This window comes from Pyxicephalus adspersus, chromosome 2 (assembly GCF_032062135.1).
Source record: "Pyxicephalus adspersus chromosome 2, UCB_Pads_2.0, whole genome shotgun sequence".
In the NCBI taxonomy this organism is placed as follows: Eukaryota; Metazoa; Chordata; class Amphibia; order Anura; family Pyxicephalidae; genus Pyxicephalus; species Pyxicephalus adspersus.
This window is the reverse complement of record NC_092859.1, coordinates 129,178,679-129,201,282: the sequence shown is the minus strand read 5'-3', so window position 1 is coordinate 129,201,282 and position 22,604 is coordinate 129,178,679. Positions and strand designations below refer to the sequence as shown.

General features: G+C 36.8%; 1 protein-coding gene across 1 annotated transcript in view; it reads left to right on the top strand.

The window, feature by feature from the left end:
* SCG3 (secretogranin III) overlaps window positions 1-22,604 on the top strand; it is a 41,137-nt gene that overhangs the window by 5,208 nt on the left and 13,325 nt on the right. The window contains exons 5-8 of the mRNA XM_072402381.1: window positions 500-642; window positions 5,504-5,665; window positions 7,630-7,795; window positions 8,696-8,812. Coding sequence (XP_072258482.1) covers window positions 500-642; window positions 5,504-5,665; window positions 7,630-7,795; window positions 8,696-8,812 — 588 coding nt within the window. The remainder of the gene's footprint in view (window positions 1-499; window positions 643-5,503; window positions 5,666-7,629; window positions 7,796-8,695; window positions 8,813-22,604) is intronic.

Genomic DNA, 22,604 nt, shown 5'->3' with positions numbered 1-22,604 from the left:
TTATAGTATTGTGGGAGATTTAATTCCCAATGGTTTAATATCTGCAGTTGTTTGTAGACATATTTTAATTATTGTAATGAGCATAATACAGTGTATGTTGTATCACAACTGTAAAGTGTACATTTATATGCTGGCTTCTAGTAAGAATAATTTAAAGTTTAAGGAAATGTAAAATATTTTTTTACAGCAGTTTACCAAGCTTTGAAGTTTGTTTTTAGATTAACATTTAATGACAGTGTTTAATGTTTGCATGTTTTTTTCTCAAGTCAGTACTTTGCATATGTCATACACAAATCTGAAGCTTATTCTTTTTTTGCTCCAATATTTTTACTTTTACTTCAATGAAACAAATGAACGGATTGTGCCTAATGGTGTGATGCAAAAGCTTGAATCATGTCATAATCATGTACTAATTTACCATCATTTGCTCTGATCTAATTGGTATTTATAACCAGGGAACAGACTGTAGCATAGATTATAATTTCATGTATTCCCTTAGATGATCCCGATGGTCTCCACCAATTAGATGGAACCCCATTAACTGCAGAAGATATTGTTCAGAAGATTGCATGGAAAATTTATGAAGAAAATGACAGAGGGGTATTTGATAAGATTGTATCCAAGCTCCTAAATCTTGGTCTGGTAAGTAATGAAGTAATTGTAGTTAGTTGTTTAGTGTACAGCTTTTAATTTCTTTTTAAAATGTAAAGCTAGCAGATATACAGATCAATATACAGATAGACAACTGGGGTTTTATTAATATCATTGTTATTCCATTCTGTGAAGCCATTTAGGGTATTTAGGGAGCCATTTTGGAGCCAATAAACGGTATCACTTGAATTACAAATGTTCGCCATCTAAAAATCAGACAAATCATTGTAACTTTTATCTTTGGAACATAAGGTATTAGAAAATCAGCCCAAGAGAGTAACAGGGAAGAATGCAGCCTGAAGAGGTTTCTATCTTTCCAAACTATCTCCATTACAAAGATTTCTCATGAATATTTGCCTTAGTCACCTTCTGAACCATAGATGAGGGCAAAAACATTGGGCCTGATTTATTAAAGCTCTTCAAGGCTGGTCAGGAAACACTTTAATCAGTGAACCTGGGTGATCTGGCAAACCTGGAATAGTTTTCCCAAAAGTCATTTGCTATTTGTTAGCAAATGTTTTCAATTCTGGATCAGATCACCCAGGTTCACAATGAAAAAGTGTTTCTGGTCCAGAATTGCAAACATTTGCTTAGAAATAGTCAATGACTTTTAGGAAATCCATTCCAGGTTTGCTGGATCACCCAGCTTCACTGATGAAAGTGTATTTTCACCAGCCTTGGAGAGCTTTAACATATCAGACCCATTATCTGCAGCAGGAACACAGACACCAATACAATGCTTGAGGACCTGCCTTTTTTCAGGAAAGTTTTTGTATTTTTTTTTAATTTTTTTTTATCTATTAATTTCCTTTTCTAAAGATAGAACAGGAACAGAGAATAAACGTATTCACAATAAAGAAAGTTTGCCTCTTAAGCTACGTACACACGTCAGATTTTTACCGCCCGATAATCGGCATCGGCCAATTATCGGGCGAAAATCTGCCGTGTGTACAGTCGGTGTCGTCCATCGTCCGGACGACCGACCTGCCGGATCCACGGACGATGGACGACAGCCGATCCTAATGAAAGGGAAGGGAAGAGCGCGCAGCAGGGTGCCGCTCCGTCGCTCTCCCCTCTCCATAGAGCATGAACGGTGCTGTATGTACAGCACCGTTCATGTATCGTGCACTCCCTTGTCGTTGGAAAGGATTGTGAAAGATCCTTTCCAACGACAAAAATTGCAAGTGTGTACGCAGCTTTAGTTTTCACCAGAACAGGTGTCCCTATTGGAATACTAGTCCTGGTAACAGTGGGGACTGAAATGAATGCATACCATGTATCATCCAAAACTAAAAAAATATTTTGACCATTTATAGCCTATCGAATTTATTTGTGCCTATGTGATGTATGCTAAATTTGTTTACAGAATTTGAACACATAGTAAAAGAATTTTTAAAATAAGCCATCATAAGCATTGTGAAAAAAATAATTCTGAAACTCACATCACAGGCAGTGAAATCTGGCCACCAGCCTTCTAATGTAACACAATGAAGGTGTTTCTTTGTTTAAAAGAGTATTTATATTTTATCAACAAAATACAACAAAACAATAAAAAAGATACATAGGTAACTAGGACAAGATATACATAGATAGAGACATAAAATGACAATGTGAAAAACAGAATAAAACACCCAAATAAAAGATGAAACAGAAAGAAAGGGTTTTCAGTAAAATAAAACAATTACTCCTGAACTCTATTGTATCTATAAAGGATATCTACCTCCAATGTCAAAATTAACAGGTAAGCCATAAAATCATTGCACGGTAGGAGCATAAAAGACCAGTAGAACCAAATAACCCGTCAATCAGAAATATTTTCACAGATGTTATCAAGCGAAATTGGGGAATATATCACAAAAACCCCTCTTACATCCATACATGGATGTCAATTATTTCAGACTGAATAGGAGGGGCTGAAGGCAGGAAAATCAAAGGGCCACAGAGGAAGGAAATAAGATGAGCCCCTGCCAATTATTATGATATGCCCAGTTTATGGTACATTAGCTTGGTGGCCAATGGGATGAATACCTCCTACATTGTTGTTCAGTGGAAAAGATTGCCATATTTATAGGTAGCCAAATAGATCATTGGCATTAGGGGTAACTGACCTGAGAGGCACAAATTACCCAATACTAAAGGAACTCCTAGCAAACTTTGGGGGAAGTGTGTTTAAGAAACATTGCCACAGAGAAAAGGAGAGTCCTGGGGAGCTGATAAAATCCGGCATCCATCATGTAAGAAACTGCCTCCAAGCTGCCCAACAACCCCAAATGGGATTTAGCAGTCAAGGAACTTGTGTTAAGACATCTTGCAGGTGTTTTTAAGCTTATACAAATTAACTGAAACCTATTTCTAGTGTCTTGAGGATCTTATAATTGCACAATTGGAAAGAATAATTTCTCAACAAAAGCAACCAGAGAGGTTGGGTGCCTTGTTTTCGAGTTCTATTTTTGATTGCTAAGAATATGTAAGTTGTTTAATGCCCATAGTCTGCACACTGGTGCACTTTTAAATGGAGAGTAGCATATTGGTGCATTTCATTTTTCTGGACAGAATTACAATTCATAAAAATGGTAAATAAAAAATTTACATATCTTTATTTTATTGGTGTGTTCTGGTCTTTTCCTGAAGTTAAGCGGTAATAACTTGAAATGTAATTCTGGCTGCAATGTTGGACTGGTAAGATTTCTTTAGTGTAAATTGATATTTGATGTTTTTACACTGTAATAACATTTTAGAAGTAAAATTCAAAAAGGAAAAACCTTTGATCATCAAGGAAAATGTATATTATTTAGAGACAATGCTTGGGTTACAGTTAGTGTGCTTGCAATAAAAGGAAGTTAAAGATACAGAGCCGGAGCTCCAGCACGTCTCAGACAGGTCTGCAGACAATAAATGAAGAAATTAGACGCCAAGAGGCTTAATAAATCAATTCTACCGGCAGCAGGGAGAGGAGACAGCCAATGCTTATCCTGACTTGTGGGACATGAGCTGGATGACTAAGATAGAGGAGGAGAAAACATTGGCAGCAATTCCACTGATGACTACCAGCATTTTTATTAAAATAGCCTCAATTCACAACATTTTACCAGAAAAAATGACTTGAGTCACTGTGACATTATGTTATTGCTTTTTCTTTACTTGCGGCATCCATAAAATGCTCAGATTACTAAGAGCTAAATTTTTAAAGCTGAAAGTATAATCCATGTTTACAGGTGGATTTGTTAAAAGGGTAGAGATTAACCTCTTGGCATACCATGAAACTAGGATCACTTTTAATACCAATCATGTTCAAGAAAATGTACACAAATATATTTAGGTAATTGGATAATAAAAATGAACACAGCTTGACTTCATCTATTGGGTGAACATTTTTTTATTCATTTAGAAAATCAACCCCTCATGTCTTAAGGAACCCATACAATGGTTATTGTTATGTTAGACCAGAGTAACTCATAAAATTTTTCATTTCTTGGGAAACCCCTGCCAAAATAAATTTATCAGGGATCATTGGGAAATACCCCTTATAATAATGGTCCATGTGAAGCACGTCCCCTACAATGGTGGTCAGACCGCTAACCTTTAAGACAGCTAAAATGATCATTAGTATGAATATGGCTCTGGCAAGTGGTGTTATACACAGAACCATGCAGGATCAGAATATACACAAACAACTCAAGGAACCCCTGGTAACATCTTAAGTAACCCTAGTTTAGAATGGCTGTATTAGACATTAGGTTTGATAAAATCATGAATTCTAACATGAATCTACTGGAAAGTCAGACATTCTTGACTTTTTGATTAATACATTCACTCAATTGATGAGAAATGGTCAATGGTGCGTGCAACACCCTTCCCCCAACACTCCCTTTCCGAACTTCCATGGGCTAAAGTAAATTAACGCAGAGTGCTGCCTAACTACAAGTAAGTTTCTATCCGTTTGTATTAACAACACAGCTCTGCTGCCTGCTGCCTGTTATCCTTGTAAACTGCTGGGAGAACTCCCATTGGCTACTGGGTGGTAACAGTGCTTCATGATAATTTATATTAACCTGCGAGGGCTTGCAGGGGTGGAGTGTAGCGGTATTCAGTTGGGCTAGTTGATGAGTGCATGGTGGGTTATGGAAGATAAAGTGATCCATACAAGGGAGATATCTATGATATGAGGGGGATGAGGGAATAAATATGGTTTATCAATTTGTTGTCATTACATGACCTTCAGTAGCATTGTGAAAGAAGTACCAGATGCAGTTGTATTTGTTTCTTCCTTTTTTGTATACATTTCAGCACCATATCTGTATTAACATTTGTTTACAATTCAGAATGCAATAATTTCCTGTTTCGTTAGACTAATGCTTGGTGTCCCAGATCAAATGAATATATATTATCTTGTGCCAGGTGTTAGTTTGGCAGAGTTTGATACGTACCTGGCAAATAAAATACAGTGTTATTATGATGTTTTTTGATTTCTGTGCACCCTGTGCTGAGAAAGCCAGCTTCCCATGCTGATCTCCTCTTGGACATTGTTTGGCTGTCTTCATCTTCAGTTCTTTCTGAAACAATAATCATTAGAATGGGGAAAGTCAGATTGGAATAACTACAAATCTTCAAAACTTTTTCAATCCTAGTGACTAAGAAAATACTGAACCCATTGGGCCGGCATGACAGCCAAGAACTGTCAGCCATGGCAGCTTCTATACTTCTTCTCTACTTAGTTTTCCTCTAAACGGACAGTAAAATAAATGGTCCACTTGGCGTGCCCTGCAGTTGGCAGCATTACTGTTGGGCTGATTCAACAGTATGATGTAATGAGCTAAATATAATTAAATGACCATTGTCGTTTTTTTACCAGATTACAGAAAGCCAGGCATACACATTAGAAGATGAGGTGGCTGTTGTTTTACAACAGCTAATTGCTAATGAGGCTAAAAATCGCGAAAAGGGATCAGAAGATCTGGATTATTCTGCAGTCAGAACAGACGTCAACACCAAGGAGAACCAGGAGAGGAGAATGGTAATTTTCTTTATCCTGATTGGTGGATGTGGAATAATGAGCAAATTGTGGCCTCGGGAAATAATCATTTACTGACGCTTTTAAAGGAAATGTCTATATAATAGTATGGGACAGGAGGTAGGAATGTAATTAGGTGATGGAAACTGAACTAGACATTTTGGCTTATAATAATTTCCATGTTCTGCTATTCCACTATCCCTGGTCATAAAGCTTAAGGTTATTTCTTTGTCACAAAATAATACTTTTTCATTCCCATAAATGATGTATGAACTTCTCACATATAAGGCTGACCTTGGTACAGATCAGTAGGGATCACTGCTGAAAAATAAGCACTGGAAAATCAGCCTTTTGGGTAAATTTTGTAAGTAATAGATAAGATCACATGATGTTTTACAAAAGGAAGTTAAAGACAGATCACATGATTTTTTCATCTAAGACTTATATTTCATTTTTTTTCTTTTTTTTTTTTTTTTCAAGAGTAATGCAGAAATGTTGTACACCATGTCAGTAATTCTTTACTGTTTATGTCCTCGTGAGGGAGATTTCCTGCCACTTATTGTCCTGAGCTCACAAGGACAAAAAGCTTTGGGAATACACTTAACAGCAACAGACACGAATTGAAGAACAGACATGCACTCTAATCCTCCCTAAACCCATTGAGAAAGTCTTTCTTTTAAAGAAATAACCTTCCCGTCACTGAAAGTGAAAATAGTAGGGGTAAACCTAGCAAAAACAATAACTACCTAATCCTACTCCTTTCCATTTTTGGAGGCATCAGGTGATGTAATCTATGTATATCCATTACGCCAATTCAAAAAGGCCCTACTCTCCCAAATGAATTAGTAAAATTCCCTTAGTTTTTCATGTGCCTGACCTCCTCAGTCCTCACCCATTTACTTTTCATACCCCTATGGGATGGTGTCATGAGCTGAACTCACAGTATCCAGGACTGAATGTCAAACATTATTACATGAGCAGTGCTCAGTCCTGGAAAAATGTAAGCCCACCCCCTACCACCAGAAAAAGAAGGGATAATGCTAGTAATTGAAGAAGAGAGGTTTTTGTTTATTAAATTTATGAGAGAGGACTTCTCAGGGGAAGGAAAGTGACGAGGGGTTACAAATTTGCCCAGATTTCTGTTTTAATGTATTACAAGGAGCCTGATTTATTAAAGCTCTCCAAGGCTGGAGAATATACACTTTCATCAGTGAAGCTGGGTGATCCAGCACACCTGGTATGGATCTGGTCCGGGATTCAAAATATTTGCTAGCAAATAACTTTGAAGAAGTCCATTCCAGGCTTTCTGGATCACCCAGCTTCACTGATGTATGTGTATATTCTCCAGCCTTGGAGAGCTTTAATAAATCAGGGCCAAAGTGTTTAATCCTAATCCTTTCCATCCTAAGGGACATCCAGTCTTGTGGTGCATCCTATTGTACCATTTGGGAATGTCTCTGTTGTGCCACCTAGATTATTGTTTTTTAATATATCATGGAGGATAAAAATACCCACCACGTGCAATCATGAATTACACCAAGCAGTCCATAGAGGATACATGCCAGGAGATGACTCATTACACCATACGCCACCTTTTTTAAAAATTAATAAAATATTTTTGTTGCTGGGCAGCTCTATTTAATTATGTCAGAAAAGCAAATATTTGACATCTATATTATCAGTTGAAGTTGCAATGCTGAGTAATGTTGTTGAGGTGTAATTATTAACTCTTATAAAACTCTTATTAAAGCACGGGCATTTTCTGCAGGGATGAATGTTTTATTCCGCTATTATACTACATGGGCAGGATAAAATGTTCAAATAAACATAAGACCTCATCCACATTTGTTTTCTTACATAAAAAATCCATCATTTGGCTTCTCTTCATAAAAACATATTAAGTCGTAAAAACATATAAACACAATCTATCATTATAAAAAATTGTGTATTGTATTCTTGCAATTAAGGAACCTCATGAGAATGAAGCCTCAGAACAGAGCAGCAATGTAGGTGACAGTGACTGGACCCCTGCGTCTAATTTGGAAAGGAGAGATGGAATGTCATTGGAAGAAAACTTTGAAGATTTACAATATTTTCCAAACTTCTATCAACTCATAAAGAGCCTTAATTCAGGTATATGATGAATAATGATTTTTTGATGGCAGACTCCTTCCCCACTGTAGAAATCTCCACTGGAAAATAAAAGAATAACAAAACAATGGGTACCTGCATTTGATTTCTGGTCCTAGGCCTTAGAGGTCACTAGAAGTGAAGCCACAGGTAAAGTATTTTTCCAGAGTGCATTCCCTGAGTAAGCAGGTTTATGGGAGCTTATAACCTCTGGCTCTGATCTTAGGATAAAAGAACAGCAATACATGCATACAGAACACTTCCACTTGCCACTGTGTCCATAATTGGTTGCCCTAGGAAGACTGGTGTATATTGCTGGTTGTGCTATATATGATAATCACCTAGACCAGGGGTAGGCAAACTCCGGCCTTTAGGCCAGATACAGCCTAGTCAGTAGTCCGTTCCGGCCTAATGCCCCCCCAGTTGATCTAGCCTAATCGCGGCTGGCAGGGGTCGGCAACCCACGGCTTTTGAGCCTCCTTGTTATGCCCCCCTTCCCTATATACCGCCGCCGGGGACATTATGCATTACAGAGGAGAGGGATTCCCTTTCAGGGGCGTTCCTCGCTGGGGGCGGAGCCACCAGCGCCGGACTCGAGGGATAGTCCGGCCTAGTATGCCTTCTTGACCTCCTAAAATGGCCTAGAAGCCAAAAAAGTTTGCTGACCCCTGACCTAGACTATCTGCTGAACGCTACCACTTGTCATTAGATGTCCCACTGTGTATAGAAGGCTGTGGTATTAAAGGCAAAGGCTAAGCACTGGAATCTAATGCCACCTATATGCCAGGATTACTTTAACTGTTCATTGATTTATATAGACAAATGACTTTAGATTATTTAGATAATGTATTTAGATTTTTTTTTAATGGAATAATTTACCTAATTTACACATTTTGTCCATAGAAAATGATGCTAAAGAAAAGGAAACATTAATAACCATCATGAAAACTCTTATTGACTTTGTGAAAATGATGGTCAAATACGGAACAATTACACCAGAAGAAGGAGTCAATTATTTGGGTAAGCAGTATTTTTACATTTACAAAACCAATGACTGTTTCCTAACGGCAACTAGAATACAAAAAAATGCAGGATGGCAAAATTATTTTATTGTATTAAAATAAATCAATATTACTTAAAGTAGATTTACACTTAATCACTAGTGCTGAATATAAACTTTATAATTTCATGTAGTTTTAAAAGTTGATTTCAATCCTTTTGAACCTGCAGCATTTTTTTAAAATAATTCCTGTTCTGCCATGAGGGTGCTTGTTCGGAGTTTGGTGCTTGTTTTAGGGTGACAGCTGACACCCCTGATGGGGACATCAGGAGGCCATACTGAAATTGTGCAGAAATGGTCCACTGTTGTCAGGATCAGAAAGCTGATTTGTTACAATGATGTACAGCCAATGCTGGAGCTATTACATATAGGCTGGAAGCAGCAGAAAATGGGTTTCAGTAAGGTTTAAAAATGTGATTCACAGTGCTTTACCAAGCTAACTACTACAACACTATGATTCTGTATCATCCGGATAGGGTTTGGATATAGTGTATCAGGAGGGAGAAGAAAGACGTCTTTTTATGGCAAAAATGATTATAAAAGAAATGTATTTTACTTCGGAAAATGATTTACATTGCAAAACTGAACATAGTCCTCCTATGCTAATTACTATCTTATGAGCTCATGTTAACATAGGGTCATGATACTAATATCAAGTCTTGTGTGAAATCCCCAACACGTCTCGCTCAATGGCTTCTTGGATATATTTTGGATATCATCTCATCACTGCACTTTGCAGCTTTACTACATCAATTATATACTTTGTAAAAGATCATTTTTAAATACAGTATTTGATTTTGATTCTTTGACACTATTTCAGTGTTAATCATATTTCAGTACTTTATGTGTATAATTGAACTAAAGTTAAAGGTATTGTAGACAGTGCAGTCTTACTGGTCAATCTAATATGCCCATTTTAATTAATATTCATTTCTGTTTTAGTTGATTGAGCCTTAGAAATTGTAGGAGAGTTTTTCAAATATAAATACGATTTTATGTTTGGTAAAGGAGTTATGCTTTTGGTGATTATGGTGGTGATCTTACTTTGAACAGTGCTATCATATGTATTAAATAAAATATGACTTTATAATTTGTTTACTCAAGTGAGCACCTATAATTTTACACATATTATCATTGATGTGATCTGAATAAATGAACAGCAGCTTTCATCATTAATAGCTGCTCTCTACAAACATCAAAAGTATTAATGTGATAGTTCTACCATACTGAAATATAGTTCATAAAACATTAAAAGCCATTATAGTTGTAGCTACCTGTTGCAGGGCATTTTTTATTAATATTACCCTATAAACCATTATAAAGAGCTAACATGTTATTAAGCACTGTACAAGTAATAGGGGTTGTGGGTACAAAACAGGTAGAAACATGACACGGGAGGGGGAGAGGACCCTGCCCAAAGAGCTTACAATCAGAGATAGGGGAAAGAAGTACACAATGGGAGATAATGTTGTTGGAATAGTGGCTAACCGGTGAGGATGAATCAGATAAAGATGGCAAGGCAACTTTGAAAAGGTGGGCTTTAAGAAATTTTCTAAAGGAGTCGAAAGTAGGAGCAAGCCTATTAGGACAAAAACTGGAGTTCCACAGAGAAGGGGGCATCTCTAGAAAAGTTGGAGCCAAGCTTGGGAAGAGGTAATAGGGTAAAGTGGACAAGTTCCTTTAGGGAAATACATTTTTCTGCTGGAAGTTTTGGTACACTAATTTGACCACCAATACCTTTTGAAGCAAGTATAATGTTGGCACACACTTATTACACCCAAAGAACAAAAATTGTATTTATAGCCAAAACTTGTCTCTAGAACAGTAAGTGAGGGAAATTTTCCTAATGGAGTCTTAGATTGGTGAAACCTGACAGTGGGTCTGTGTTTCCTTTTTCTTTTAAAAAAATTAGAAAATAAGTTTTAGATAATAGAGACTTACTTATCCAGAATCTAAGCCCTACAAATAAACCTTTGTCTGAACCCAAAAGAATAACCTTTGACATAAATCTAACCACTAAAGGAACCAGTTACCTGAACCCAACTCATGATGACTATGTCACCTGCAAAAACTTAAAGAAGACTCAATACTTACCTGTCTAACAGGCCAAAATTTAAATTTTTAATGTCTTTAAGAGCTATGACAGCTAAAGAACCTTCAGCACCTAACACAATACAGGTGTATCGAATGCCTAACTGATCATTGTGCCGTGCATTCTGTAGTGATGTAGGGGCCATCAGATGGAATATGAAAGTGTTGGATGCTAAAGATTCAGCTTGAGACTGGAGCTCTGAGCCTAATAACTAAACATAAAATGTAACCTGAACCCATACCCAAAACTCTTAACTAGACGCTAACCTTAATACTAACCCAAACCTCTGGTGAATGTAATAATTTGATGGTGATAAATACAATGAAAATAAATAAGTGTCACAGGCCAGCACAGATCTGTATCAATCTGTATACAATGTACTTATTATCAGCACCAAATGTTAAAATCTAATCAATAAATCCACTATGTGGTCTTTTGGTCCATGTGGTTACAAATGTATTCCATTATCCTGATATTTTCCATTGGCAGGCACATTGAAGAATGCTCTTTGCTACCAGTTAGTTTCTCTGTACATTTTCTTCCCTTGAAAATCACTTAAATAATCTCAGACCGCTATGTTCTGTGTTTACCAAGTAGCCAATATTTGGAACACATGGCCTTGTCATTGCACCCTATTCATTCTGCATAGAGAACATCTGATAGAAGAAATAGCCAATGAATATTGTGTACTGCAGAGATGAGAATCTTTACATATGACGTCTATTGATTTATTGGACTCACAGAAAAACAGACGTAATCCAATGTCACGTGCGTAACGGGAAATATAATACAAAGAACACTGTAGTTCTCAGCTGAAATATGGATTATGAATGGCATTAGGAAATGATCTGCATCTTTCTGATCTCACAGCAATATTTGAATGACCCTGTGAAGGTCACAGTCTTTCAGATTCCACTTGTCAGGGTTTTAAATGAAAATTATGATGTAAACAAGAACTGCCAGTCATAAGGACTGAATAACAGACTGGGATGCCCTTGTAAATTTCCCTAGCCTGTTTATATCCTTGGTTTCTTTGATCTGCAAACAATGCACCTGCTTATAAATATTTATATGTGCTTGCCTAAGCTATAGGTGTTACTATGTGTCTATGGACAGGATTTGCTGAAATCGGATGCTCTGTCAGACTCATGTATCTGTAGAGAATAGAAATTGACTTTTACAATGGCAGCTCTGAGAAAGGGAAGTACGGTGCATTGAGCAGATAAAAGAGTGAATTGGAGCGAATGTTAAGTAAGTAGGCTTATGTCCTTATGCACAGACGGCACTAATTTAGTTTTACAGAATGATTGTAAAGAACATGTAGGATATGAGGCTAAGAAATCTCATGTGATATCCCAGGAATTATATGGCAAATTGTATATTTCATGGGTTTGTAGATCTGATAGGGTAGATGAAAAAAAGGCATGATTGATAATACATCTATACCAGTGGTCCCCAACTTTGGTTGGTGGTTCGTGGCTCTAGCCGGTGCACCCCCCAGCAGGGTCAGGAGAAAGACCCCACTTGGGAGGGCGCACGAGCCAGAGCCACGGACCATATCCCCCGTATGGATTGCAGGCTTAGGGCGGTGGGCAGGTTGTGTCTCTGAACACCAGCTAACATTTATGTACTCTGAACCATTTAACATTTACGGACTCCGGCGGGGAGCCAAAGGGGAAGAAATTTCTTTTAGAGTGACGTCATCATGCCAAAACCCATCCCAGGCTCAGGCCGGATGTGGCCCGCAGGCCATAGGTTGGGCACCCCTGATTTAAAGTAATACTTCACAGATGGTTAACAGATCTGGTAGATCATCGACTTAAACAGTATGCAATGCCAGGTCGTAATTTGTAAGCTAGCAAGGTACTTTCTTGTATTAAAAGAGGAAAAGACTGCAGAAATGGAGAGATAATCCTGCCCCTGTACTAAGCATTGGTCAGACCACATCTGGAATATGCCGTCCAGTTTTGGGCTCCAGTTCATAAAAAGTAAATTGGGAAATTGGAGAGACTGCAGATAAGGGCAACTAAACTAATAAAAGGAATGGAGGAGCTCAGCTATGAGGAGAGATTAGCTGAACTGAATCTATTCTCCCTTGAAGAGAACAAGAGACAAGTACAAGAAGAGACATTTAAGGGGTAGGGGGTTTGTATGAACACTCTCTAGAAATGTATACCCTGCAAAACTATTTTTCGAATTATTGCAAAGGACGGGGGATTCTCTGCATCTAGAGGAAAAGAAGTTAATTCTCCACGTCTGGAAGGTATTATTCACAGTAAGGACAAATGTGGAATATTTTTATGGGAGACATTTTTTCTGTTGCAGCAATTAGACCATTAATATTATTATTGTACGGAAATTGTATAGCACCAACATATTACCCAGCACTGTACATTAAATAGGAGTTGCAAATGACTCATACAGACAGTGACAGAGGGGGAGGAGGGGACCAGAAGAGCTTACAATCTAGGAAGTGGGGGAAGCATCACACAATAGGAGGGACCATGCTTTTTAATGTTGATTTTGCCCTTTTTTGAACACTCATACATTTTGGTTTCTATCTAAAACATGTAGGTTTCTAGAGTATTTATATTGATTTATGTTATTTGAACTTGATGGACCATTTTCAATCTAACAAATGATATACCTATATAACTTGATTTAATATAGGGTAGGGCAATGATAGAGCAATCTTGGTTTAAAGCCTGTTGATAGGTTAAAATATAATCTGGTTTTAGTTTTATGGCTGAGAGGTTTGGGTTTATGTCTAAAATTGGAAATAAACAAATACCCAATGTGTAAAAGGAAGTTTCTTATTTTATGAATTACTGACCTCCATTCTCCTTAGATAGAAGCTGCTTAGAGCTTTCACCTGCCAATCTCATTTAATACAGAGTCTGTTGGCTGTCTCTTGTGTCCTGGAGAGCCCCAAGCAATTATTATTTTTCACAATCTCAAATAGCTCCTAGAGCCTCCTGAGTGTTACTATCATTTTACTGCCACTACTTCCTTGGCTGCAAGAATTTATGCTGAAAAAAATAATAACTTCTCTAAGCAATTACAAAGTAGTACATTATAAATTATTAAATTAGTAACTTGTCAGTTACTAGATACAATAATCTCTGTTTATATACTTTATTGAATATGAAAGAGATCCAATAAAATGTTAAAAGCACCAATAGCCTAAAAACAACATTGCACTAGTTTTAGTATAAAAATACTGTAATGATTTAAAAGTACTTATTTAGAAACTTCTTATTAAGTGCAAGGCCCAAAGTAGAACTCACCTGGTAGTGTATGTGGTTCTCTTTGCTGGTATCTGTATAAATACAGGACACAGTAGTGATGTAAAGCCAGCAGAGAAAACTACAGAACATAGCAGGGGACAGGATATCCAACACACCTGGGAAAAGAATTAGGATTAGGCTCGCTGTCCTGCAGACAGCGACTATACTGACAAACTCAACCTCCCATTAGTTGCCATTTTAGAACAATGTCAGCAATTCATGGGAAAAGGACGATAATGTTACTATTAGTTTTAAAACAGTAGCAAGTAGAGATCTAAAATAAAAAAAATATAAAATTCTTACTATATATATATATACAAATATATATATATATATATATATATATATATTTTACACTGCCTGGTCACCCTCACTGGTATTATGTTGGATATGAACACATGAACACATTAACCATTGTTTCATTTAAGTAATCGTATGTGTTGTCACATAATTTATTTCCATTCAGTTGCTTTATTTCTTGTATTGTAGAGAAAACAGTCAGACCACTAAGTAATATCTTCTCCAGCAGGTTCCAAAGGTTCTTAATGAGGTTAAGGTCTGAACCCTTTGGTAGCCAATCCATGTGTGAAAATGTCTTGCACTACCACACCTTTACAATCCAAGCCCAATAACTCCTGGCATTGTCATCCTATAATATTCCCATGCCATAGCAGAAGAGAAAAATCCATTGCTGGAAAAACAATCAATCAGTATATTAAGTGAGTTAGGTAACTTAATATTTGGGCATATACCATTGCAGAACCTAGACCTGACCAACCTAGGTCATAACACTGGCCAGGTAGAATATATATGAAATGTAATAAAATTAAACCCTTCAGCCAAACTGATGCTAACCTTTAATCACCTACATTTCCAAACATTGTATTATGTTCAGCATATACTTAGCATCAACCAGATTAATTACTATGACTGAGAGTTAATTTACTGCTTGTCTCAATAGCCAGCACAACTACAAATAGATGGAGATCCTGCCAGGTATTGGAAGTATATTAAACATTAGGTATGGTATTACAAATATCACATTTCACATCCATTACCAGTAAGGATATAGTTAGTAAGAGAACAAATGATTAATCCATTACTGGAAGCGCTTTCTATAAAGTAAATACACTCTTGCACATTTTCTTTTAAATCCACTAAGCCATGAGCACTTTGTAATAGATAATTACCATGAAATGCGCAGCAATAAAATAGAGAGAGAAAGACTTAGCTTCATTGAAATGCATTAATTTAGCTATATCAGTAAAAGAATAGAGAAAATGTGTTAACTTCTATAATATTATTGAGATTTTATTCTGAAACTGGAATAATAGGCTCAGAATAAAATTACAATATTATTATAGAAAGCCATTGAAGAAATTCAAGCTTGTCATTTAGTGAGCATCGCCAGGTGACAAAAAGTACATTTTTATATTTTATATGTTCAATATTTTGTAGATATGCAATCATAAAATTTTAAACTTAAATTACAATTATAATTTAGGTACCTGAGTGTTCCTTTTTTTTCCTGTGCCAAAATGTCCCCTACCTGTTCCTCTCTAATCTTCTTCCACAATAGCTTACAATGCATGTATGCACGTAGACTAGCAGTGGTTACAGTGGATCTCTATCTCTGCAAGTCTTTGCCTGCACATTATGGTGCTTGCCATTTTCACCAGGGCAACATTTCTAAGATTTGTCCTTTTCCTATCCTCAGAGAGCACCAAAACACCACCCCACATGATTTCTCACCATCAATACCACAACATACTTCTACCTAACATGCCATTTATTGGTTTCTTACATCATGAATGCTGCATCACATCAGAATCACATTCAAGCTACTCTGCTTTGCCTTTGAATCACTTAGCAGCTCTTGTCCTGACTTATATTTCTATCCTTACACATGAATACCCTCTTTACTATTCTCTGTTCTTCAAATAACCTTGTATTGACTTCTTTACTAATAACCTTTTTCTGCACATGGCTTCAAGACTTTTCTAGAGCTGCCCCAAATGTTCTCCCCTGTCCCATTAGTCTTGCTCCTTCTTTTAACACATTTAAACAAACCCTCAAAATCAACATCTTTAAACTTTCTTACTCATCTTTTTCTCTCTCTCTAAACTATCACAATGTAGCCTCCATTAGCATTCCATTTCACCTACCTTTTGTATCCTACACTTCCCCACCTTTTAGATCATTAAGTCAAAGTCCTTTTCTGCTGTGTCAAAGTTTGTACAAGTATAATGTAAGGCAGTGGTATGTGTTAATAATTGTATGTTTAAAATTAGACAACAGCGTGTCTATTGATTCATCAATCATCGATAGCATCTATAGAAAAATAGCACTTAGGAACCATATTAATTTGAAAAACTCTTAAAAGTTAACCAGAGAATGATAAAAAATATGTTGGGGTTGAAATACAGAAATTAATATTAGGTAGGTCATTGCAGATCACAATGGTGATGTGCTTAGTGCCTCGATGCATGTATCATAGCAGTTAGAAAACAAGCAGCGGTGATTTCAGTTCTGTAGATTACTATACTGTGCTTTGCATGCTACTTTTGTCTTTTTACATTACATTACAACGACAACACCTCTATGAGACATAAATCTGTTCGGGTGGTTATCTATGGACCAAGTGATTTCAGGTCATGTCTGCTGTGTACTCCAATACTATTTAGATATACATGAGTCTCAAAGTCAAAAATAGCCTTAGTTTGCTCCATATACTGTAATGCCACACTGGTTACCAAAGCATTAAAAGGAGCAGCAGAAAAAAAAGAATCACTTTGACTTTCCATTAGTAAACATGGAATTATTAGCCATGGTGCAATTAAGTCTGGTATGTATTCCCATTGCTAACCACCTCTTCAGAGGTCTCCTTCTAGTATGTTCAGAATTAGTTTGGATTACATTCCTATTTGCGACAGTGCAGGCAATGGACATACGATATAGGCTCTATTGTAAGTGGAAACTTTTTTAACTGGGACACAGACAGCAGTAGAAACTTAATAGTGGTTCAAATTTTTCTCTACTCCAGCCAAGTGAAAAATTCTAGCTTATAAAAGTTTTAGCTTATAGACATTGCAAAAGGGTTTAAAAATTACAATAACCTTTAGAAAAAAGTGTGATTTTTTTTTTTACTTTCAGAGCTGGATTTTTACTTTTTTCTTTCCAGCTAGCTTGCACTCAAAGGACAAATATGGGAGGTTGGACATGATGATAATGGGATCATTGGTGGGAGCCAAGATGGTTGTGGGCAGAGAAGGCTAATTCTAAACACTTTTATGTATTATAATGATAATATTACAGACATGATAACAGTACAAATGCCACCCCTAATGACCATGGCACCCTATGTAAGAAATCCAGTCTTGGTTACGTTAGGTTCCTCCACATGTTCCAATTGTGCCTGGTTTGCAGCAACAGCTAAAGACCCTTATTTCTTCTTAGGTGTCCTTTTTTGGGTGGATAATTCCTAAAATGGAAGTGTGAATGTTAGTTAATTTACACAGCAAGAATGTACATTCTGCTTTGCTGGATGAACAGTTATGCACATTTTTTATGAAGAAACTTCTTGATTTTATCAATGATACATGAGTCATGCATCATTTTAACGCATCATTGACATGGGAAAAAAAAGTTCAGAAAAAGTAAAAATCGAAAATCTCTGTGTGATCTAATTTGAAAATCTGAGCTTTGGAAAATAAATAAGCGTGGGCCTTAGTGTGTAGGAAGGATAATGGCAATTTTATTTTTCTTTATTCATACCTACAAAATCTGCTAGTGCATTTCTGATTTTGGAATTCTCATGATCAGTTGAAGCTAACATTAACACACATATATATACGTTTGTTGAGATCCAGATACTGTGATTTTATAGTAGACACCCTTGTTAGCTGTTGTGACAGCTCAACTTAGTGAATCGTAATTTTGCTGATCTTTTAAAACCACAGGTGATGTTAACAGGTCTGACAAGCAAAATAAAGCAAAGAAAGGCACGGAAGAAACAGGGAACAATGCTTCCACCAGTTTCTTGTATTTTAAGCACATTTAAATCCTTCTTTGCATGAAGTATTTGGTATAATTTGTGCTCTACCCTGATATAAATGTTTTGAATTTGAATGTTTTGAATTGTTTAGAATTTTCCTTTCTTGCTCTGGATCATTCTTTATCTTATTACAGGTTAGTTTTTAATGGATTTTATTATTTATTAATGTTGATAAATGTAAGTGTATAGTACATCAGACACTATCCACAGCCACAGCACTCAGGGAGATACGCTTAGGGCACCTAGGCAATATATAAGAGATGTCTGCAATGCTTCTAGCATAAAGATTTACCAACATTTTATAAGATTCTCCAAGGTGTTGTTCAACTTGGAGTGTTCTGCATATCACCATTACTTTATATGCTGTACTAAGAAGAGAATGTCTGAATTACTTGAAGCAGACAATCTGCAGTTGAACTACAACCCCCTGCCTACTCTTTAGGGGAATAAGTATCAAAATGGGGGGGTTACAATGTGGCATGTGTTTCTGCAATCCTCCTTATTGTCACAAACAATGTCTGCCTTAGGACCAGGCAGGACTAGTAATGATCAATCAATAATCAAATAATAATGTAAGTGCCAGTTCATGCAGCAAACCCCTAGTAGAATAACTCTCCAGTACAATAATGTACAGGCAGTACAATAACCCCCAGTTAGCATTATAACTTTAAACCAACAAAATTACCCCCAGTTATCCCAAATACCCCAGCCGACACAAAAACCCCACCACCACCACAACCAGCATTTGGTGCCTACTCCAGCAAAGTAAAGGGCCTGTAAACGGTGGAAAATAGGACTGTTAAACCCTAAACTTGTAAGCTGAAGTTGGGTACCTGCTCCAGGAACAGTGACTGTGGGTCTTAGGATGCTGGAGCGATCCAACAGCAATTAAGATCTCAGACTGTCCCAAAAAGACATCTGGAGTCAATGACTGCAGACAAGAGCAACAATTAAATTGCAGATTCATTTTGCGAGAGTCATCCACTTTGTGGACATGGTACGCTGGTCTGGAGCTTGTCAGATCCAAACGGGCATGGCATGTAAAGGGCGGTGTGACCATGGTCTATAATGATCACCCGTGTATGATAAATCCTATCTGCACCTATGATGCCATAAATGTTTCCTTAACTCACCTCTCTGTGGGCTTTGCAGTATAATGTTTTAAACAAGCATGGGGTAATTATGAGGATATGCTAAAGTGCTTACAAACTGTTCTAATAATACAAGAGAAATAGCTTAAGAAGGTTCATTGAGAGAATATGAAGGTTCCATTGCCTCGTGTTGATCATAGATCTTTTCTTCAAACCCTCATAAGGTAGTAACCTATACCATAAAAACAATTTGTGATTAGCATGGGGGATTCAGCTGTAAGATGTAGTCCACATTTGTGCTATCTTGCAACGCACCATGTAAAAAATCATAAAATGACTCTAAATGATGCGCATGGAGCTTAGGAGTGAATAATTACGTCAGTAACGATGCTTCTGGAATTTTCTATTATCCATGAAATAAAAGTCAAACAAAATGTCAGAATGATAAGATCCTGCAAAGCCATTAGGACAATCAGTTGCTTGGAAACTGGCCACCAACTCCAGCCTAGTGCCTGGGATGAGTCACCTCCAGCTATTCTCTAATGTACCTCCAAGCAAACATCGTCCACCTGTGCACAGATGGCTGTGATCCTATTATGTGTCTACAGCGCAGGCAAATGAGGTATATCTGCCAGACATTTAGAGAATATCCGGCAGCTGATTCCATTTTTGCTTGATTTGCAATTACACTGCACAAACAGAGTATTTGTCTCTTAAATAAAAAACAAGGTTCTTTGTGTTAAAAGGTTTTGTGTTTCTGATGACATAAGGTTATTACCCCTCCCCTTGTGAGTAAAAAGACCATAGCAAACCATCCAAAATATGGACACAGAGCCATAAATGCTTACATTTTTACCCTAGAAGGGGCACATTTACCAGATATCTGGAATCATTTATCATATAAATAAAAAACCACACCATTAAAGTCCTCACAAGAGAATATACTGAGGTCACCCACATATGTTATAATTGTTTTCAAGAACCATTATCTTATTAAGGGATAAAGGTTTTGTTTATCTAGTGATATTTTAGTTATAGGTTAGAGCAGTGTTTCTCGAATGTTATAACATGGGGGAATCTTTGAAACAAATTTCAGGTCTGCGAGGAACCCTTTCCATGATTTATATATCCACAGATCATACTATATTATTGTGGTGGTCAGTGGGAGGAATAGCTTTTACATTGCTGGCCTTTGGAAAGAATGTCACCCTTACATAGACAAAAAAAAATCATTGGTGTCACCTAAACTGATCGGAGAGTTCCAATTTGGCCACTAAAGGTCTCCAGGAACCTCTAGAGGAATCCTGGTTGAGAAACACTGGGTTAGAATATGTCAACCCAAAAAAATTGCAGTATACTGTATCTCTGCACTACATGCACATTTCCCCATGTTTTGTCCCTAATATAGGAAAACATCTGTTGATCTTCAGAAAATGCACTTGGCTGTTAAACCTTGTAGCCTAACACCACAAAGTTTTTTTTTTTTTTGTTCCGCATGTTCTATGTCTGGCCCAGTTTCCTTTGCTAAACTAGTTAACCAATTCTAAGGTCAGATCTCTAAATAAAAGCTGATAACATCCAGGAAAGCTAAACATAATCTTTGATATAACATGGGAACTACATGGGAAGTACATTCTGAATCTGAGCATTTAACATACAAATCTAACATGCTTCCAATGCTTCTTTCAAAAGGGTGCAAATATGTGACAGTGTTACAGTAACATACATTATAAACCAAAAAGGCTTGGTCAACTCGTGACTTGTCTTGGATAATACTACTGTAGGTTCACCTGTACCTGACTCTGTTCCTAGGCATGTGGGAGTTTCTGGTATCCCTTCACACCTTTATGTGTTTTAGCATCTTCTATTGCAGGTTCATTACAATAAATGCAGACATCTCTCCAATACCAAGTTACCAAGCAATATAGGAAATTGTAAGGTGACATATCTTGCTAATTTCCAGCAAAATTAAAGTGTCAGTAAATTGATAATTTACCTTATCAAAATATTGCAATTTTCATTACCAGTGGCCTATTTATAAAGCGGTGAGCAATCCATTACCCCAGACAAATTGTGCTATGTATACACAAAAAAAATTGATAACTTTAAGTTCACCACATTTATAAAAGTGGTGAAGAAAGATCAGCTCACTTTTCAGCTTAATCTCAAATTATTTTTAATTGTTTTTTTTTATTTATTAAGTACTTCTAGCAATAGTTGCATTTTTATCATTTTTATCCACATTTTAATTCAGCCTGATTATACACTGGTCAACAAACATTTTCTTGCCAAACAGATTAAAGACATTTTAGGTTATGTTTGATGCACAGATTCCAAATACAGTATTGGTTTTGCCAGATTGGCTCCAGTTTTTGAAATAATTACCTCAATAATACCCTCATAGAAAACTAATGAAACATGAAAATTAAGCAAAAATAAACTAGATATGCCTACGTATACAAAATTAAATTTACAAATGTATTTGAAGCAATTACCGTCCTTGTTCAGAGCTCTAACAAATTGCTTCATTAATCCCAACTTTATGTATAGTGGAGGGGGAATGATTTTTTCTTTGTCAACCATTGGCTCGTTAATGATGTTTGCTGCACCTTTTTTCATGTTTTCCCTTGGAGGCCATGTCACTTTTTTTCCAGTGATCCTGCTTTGCTCAATTATCCTACAAGTAGATCAAACATGGGTACTTTGTGTATCCACTTTGCTGTCCAAGTAGGAAGTTCACCATTTTTAAATCAACACATATGGGCCATTGGTGTTCATGATAGCAAAGCTTTTGTAAGGCCATTTGATATTTTCATAATCTTCTTTAAGTTTTGTTGAGTGACCAATTGAAATTAATGCATAGCAGCTGCTAATATGCAGTAAAACAGATTTCAAACTTCAAGTGGAACTGTCTATGAAAAGCCGCCAGTCTTCTGCTCGGTATTCTGGTACTCCCATATGGGCTAATAGTCCAGGGATGTTACAACAGTACACAAAGGCTCCATCTTCCCTGAAATATGGTAGGAGTGTCACCTCTCTTGTCCTATAATCTGTTATTTTAACTTCCGGTTTCTGGATCTGGTCCAGGATTCAAAACATTTGCTAACAAATAGCAAATGACTTTTAACAAATCCACTCCAGGTTTGCTGGATCATCCAGCTTCACTGATGAAAGTGTATCTTCTCCAGCCACGGGGAGCTTTAATAAATCAGGCCCAGTGAGTTACTA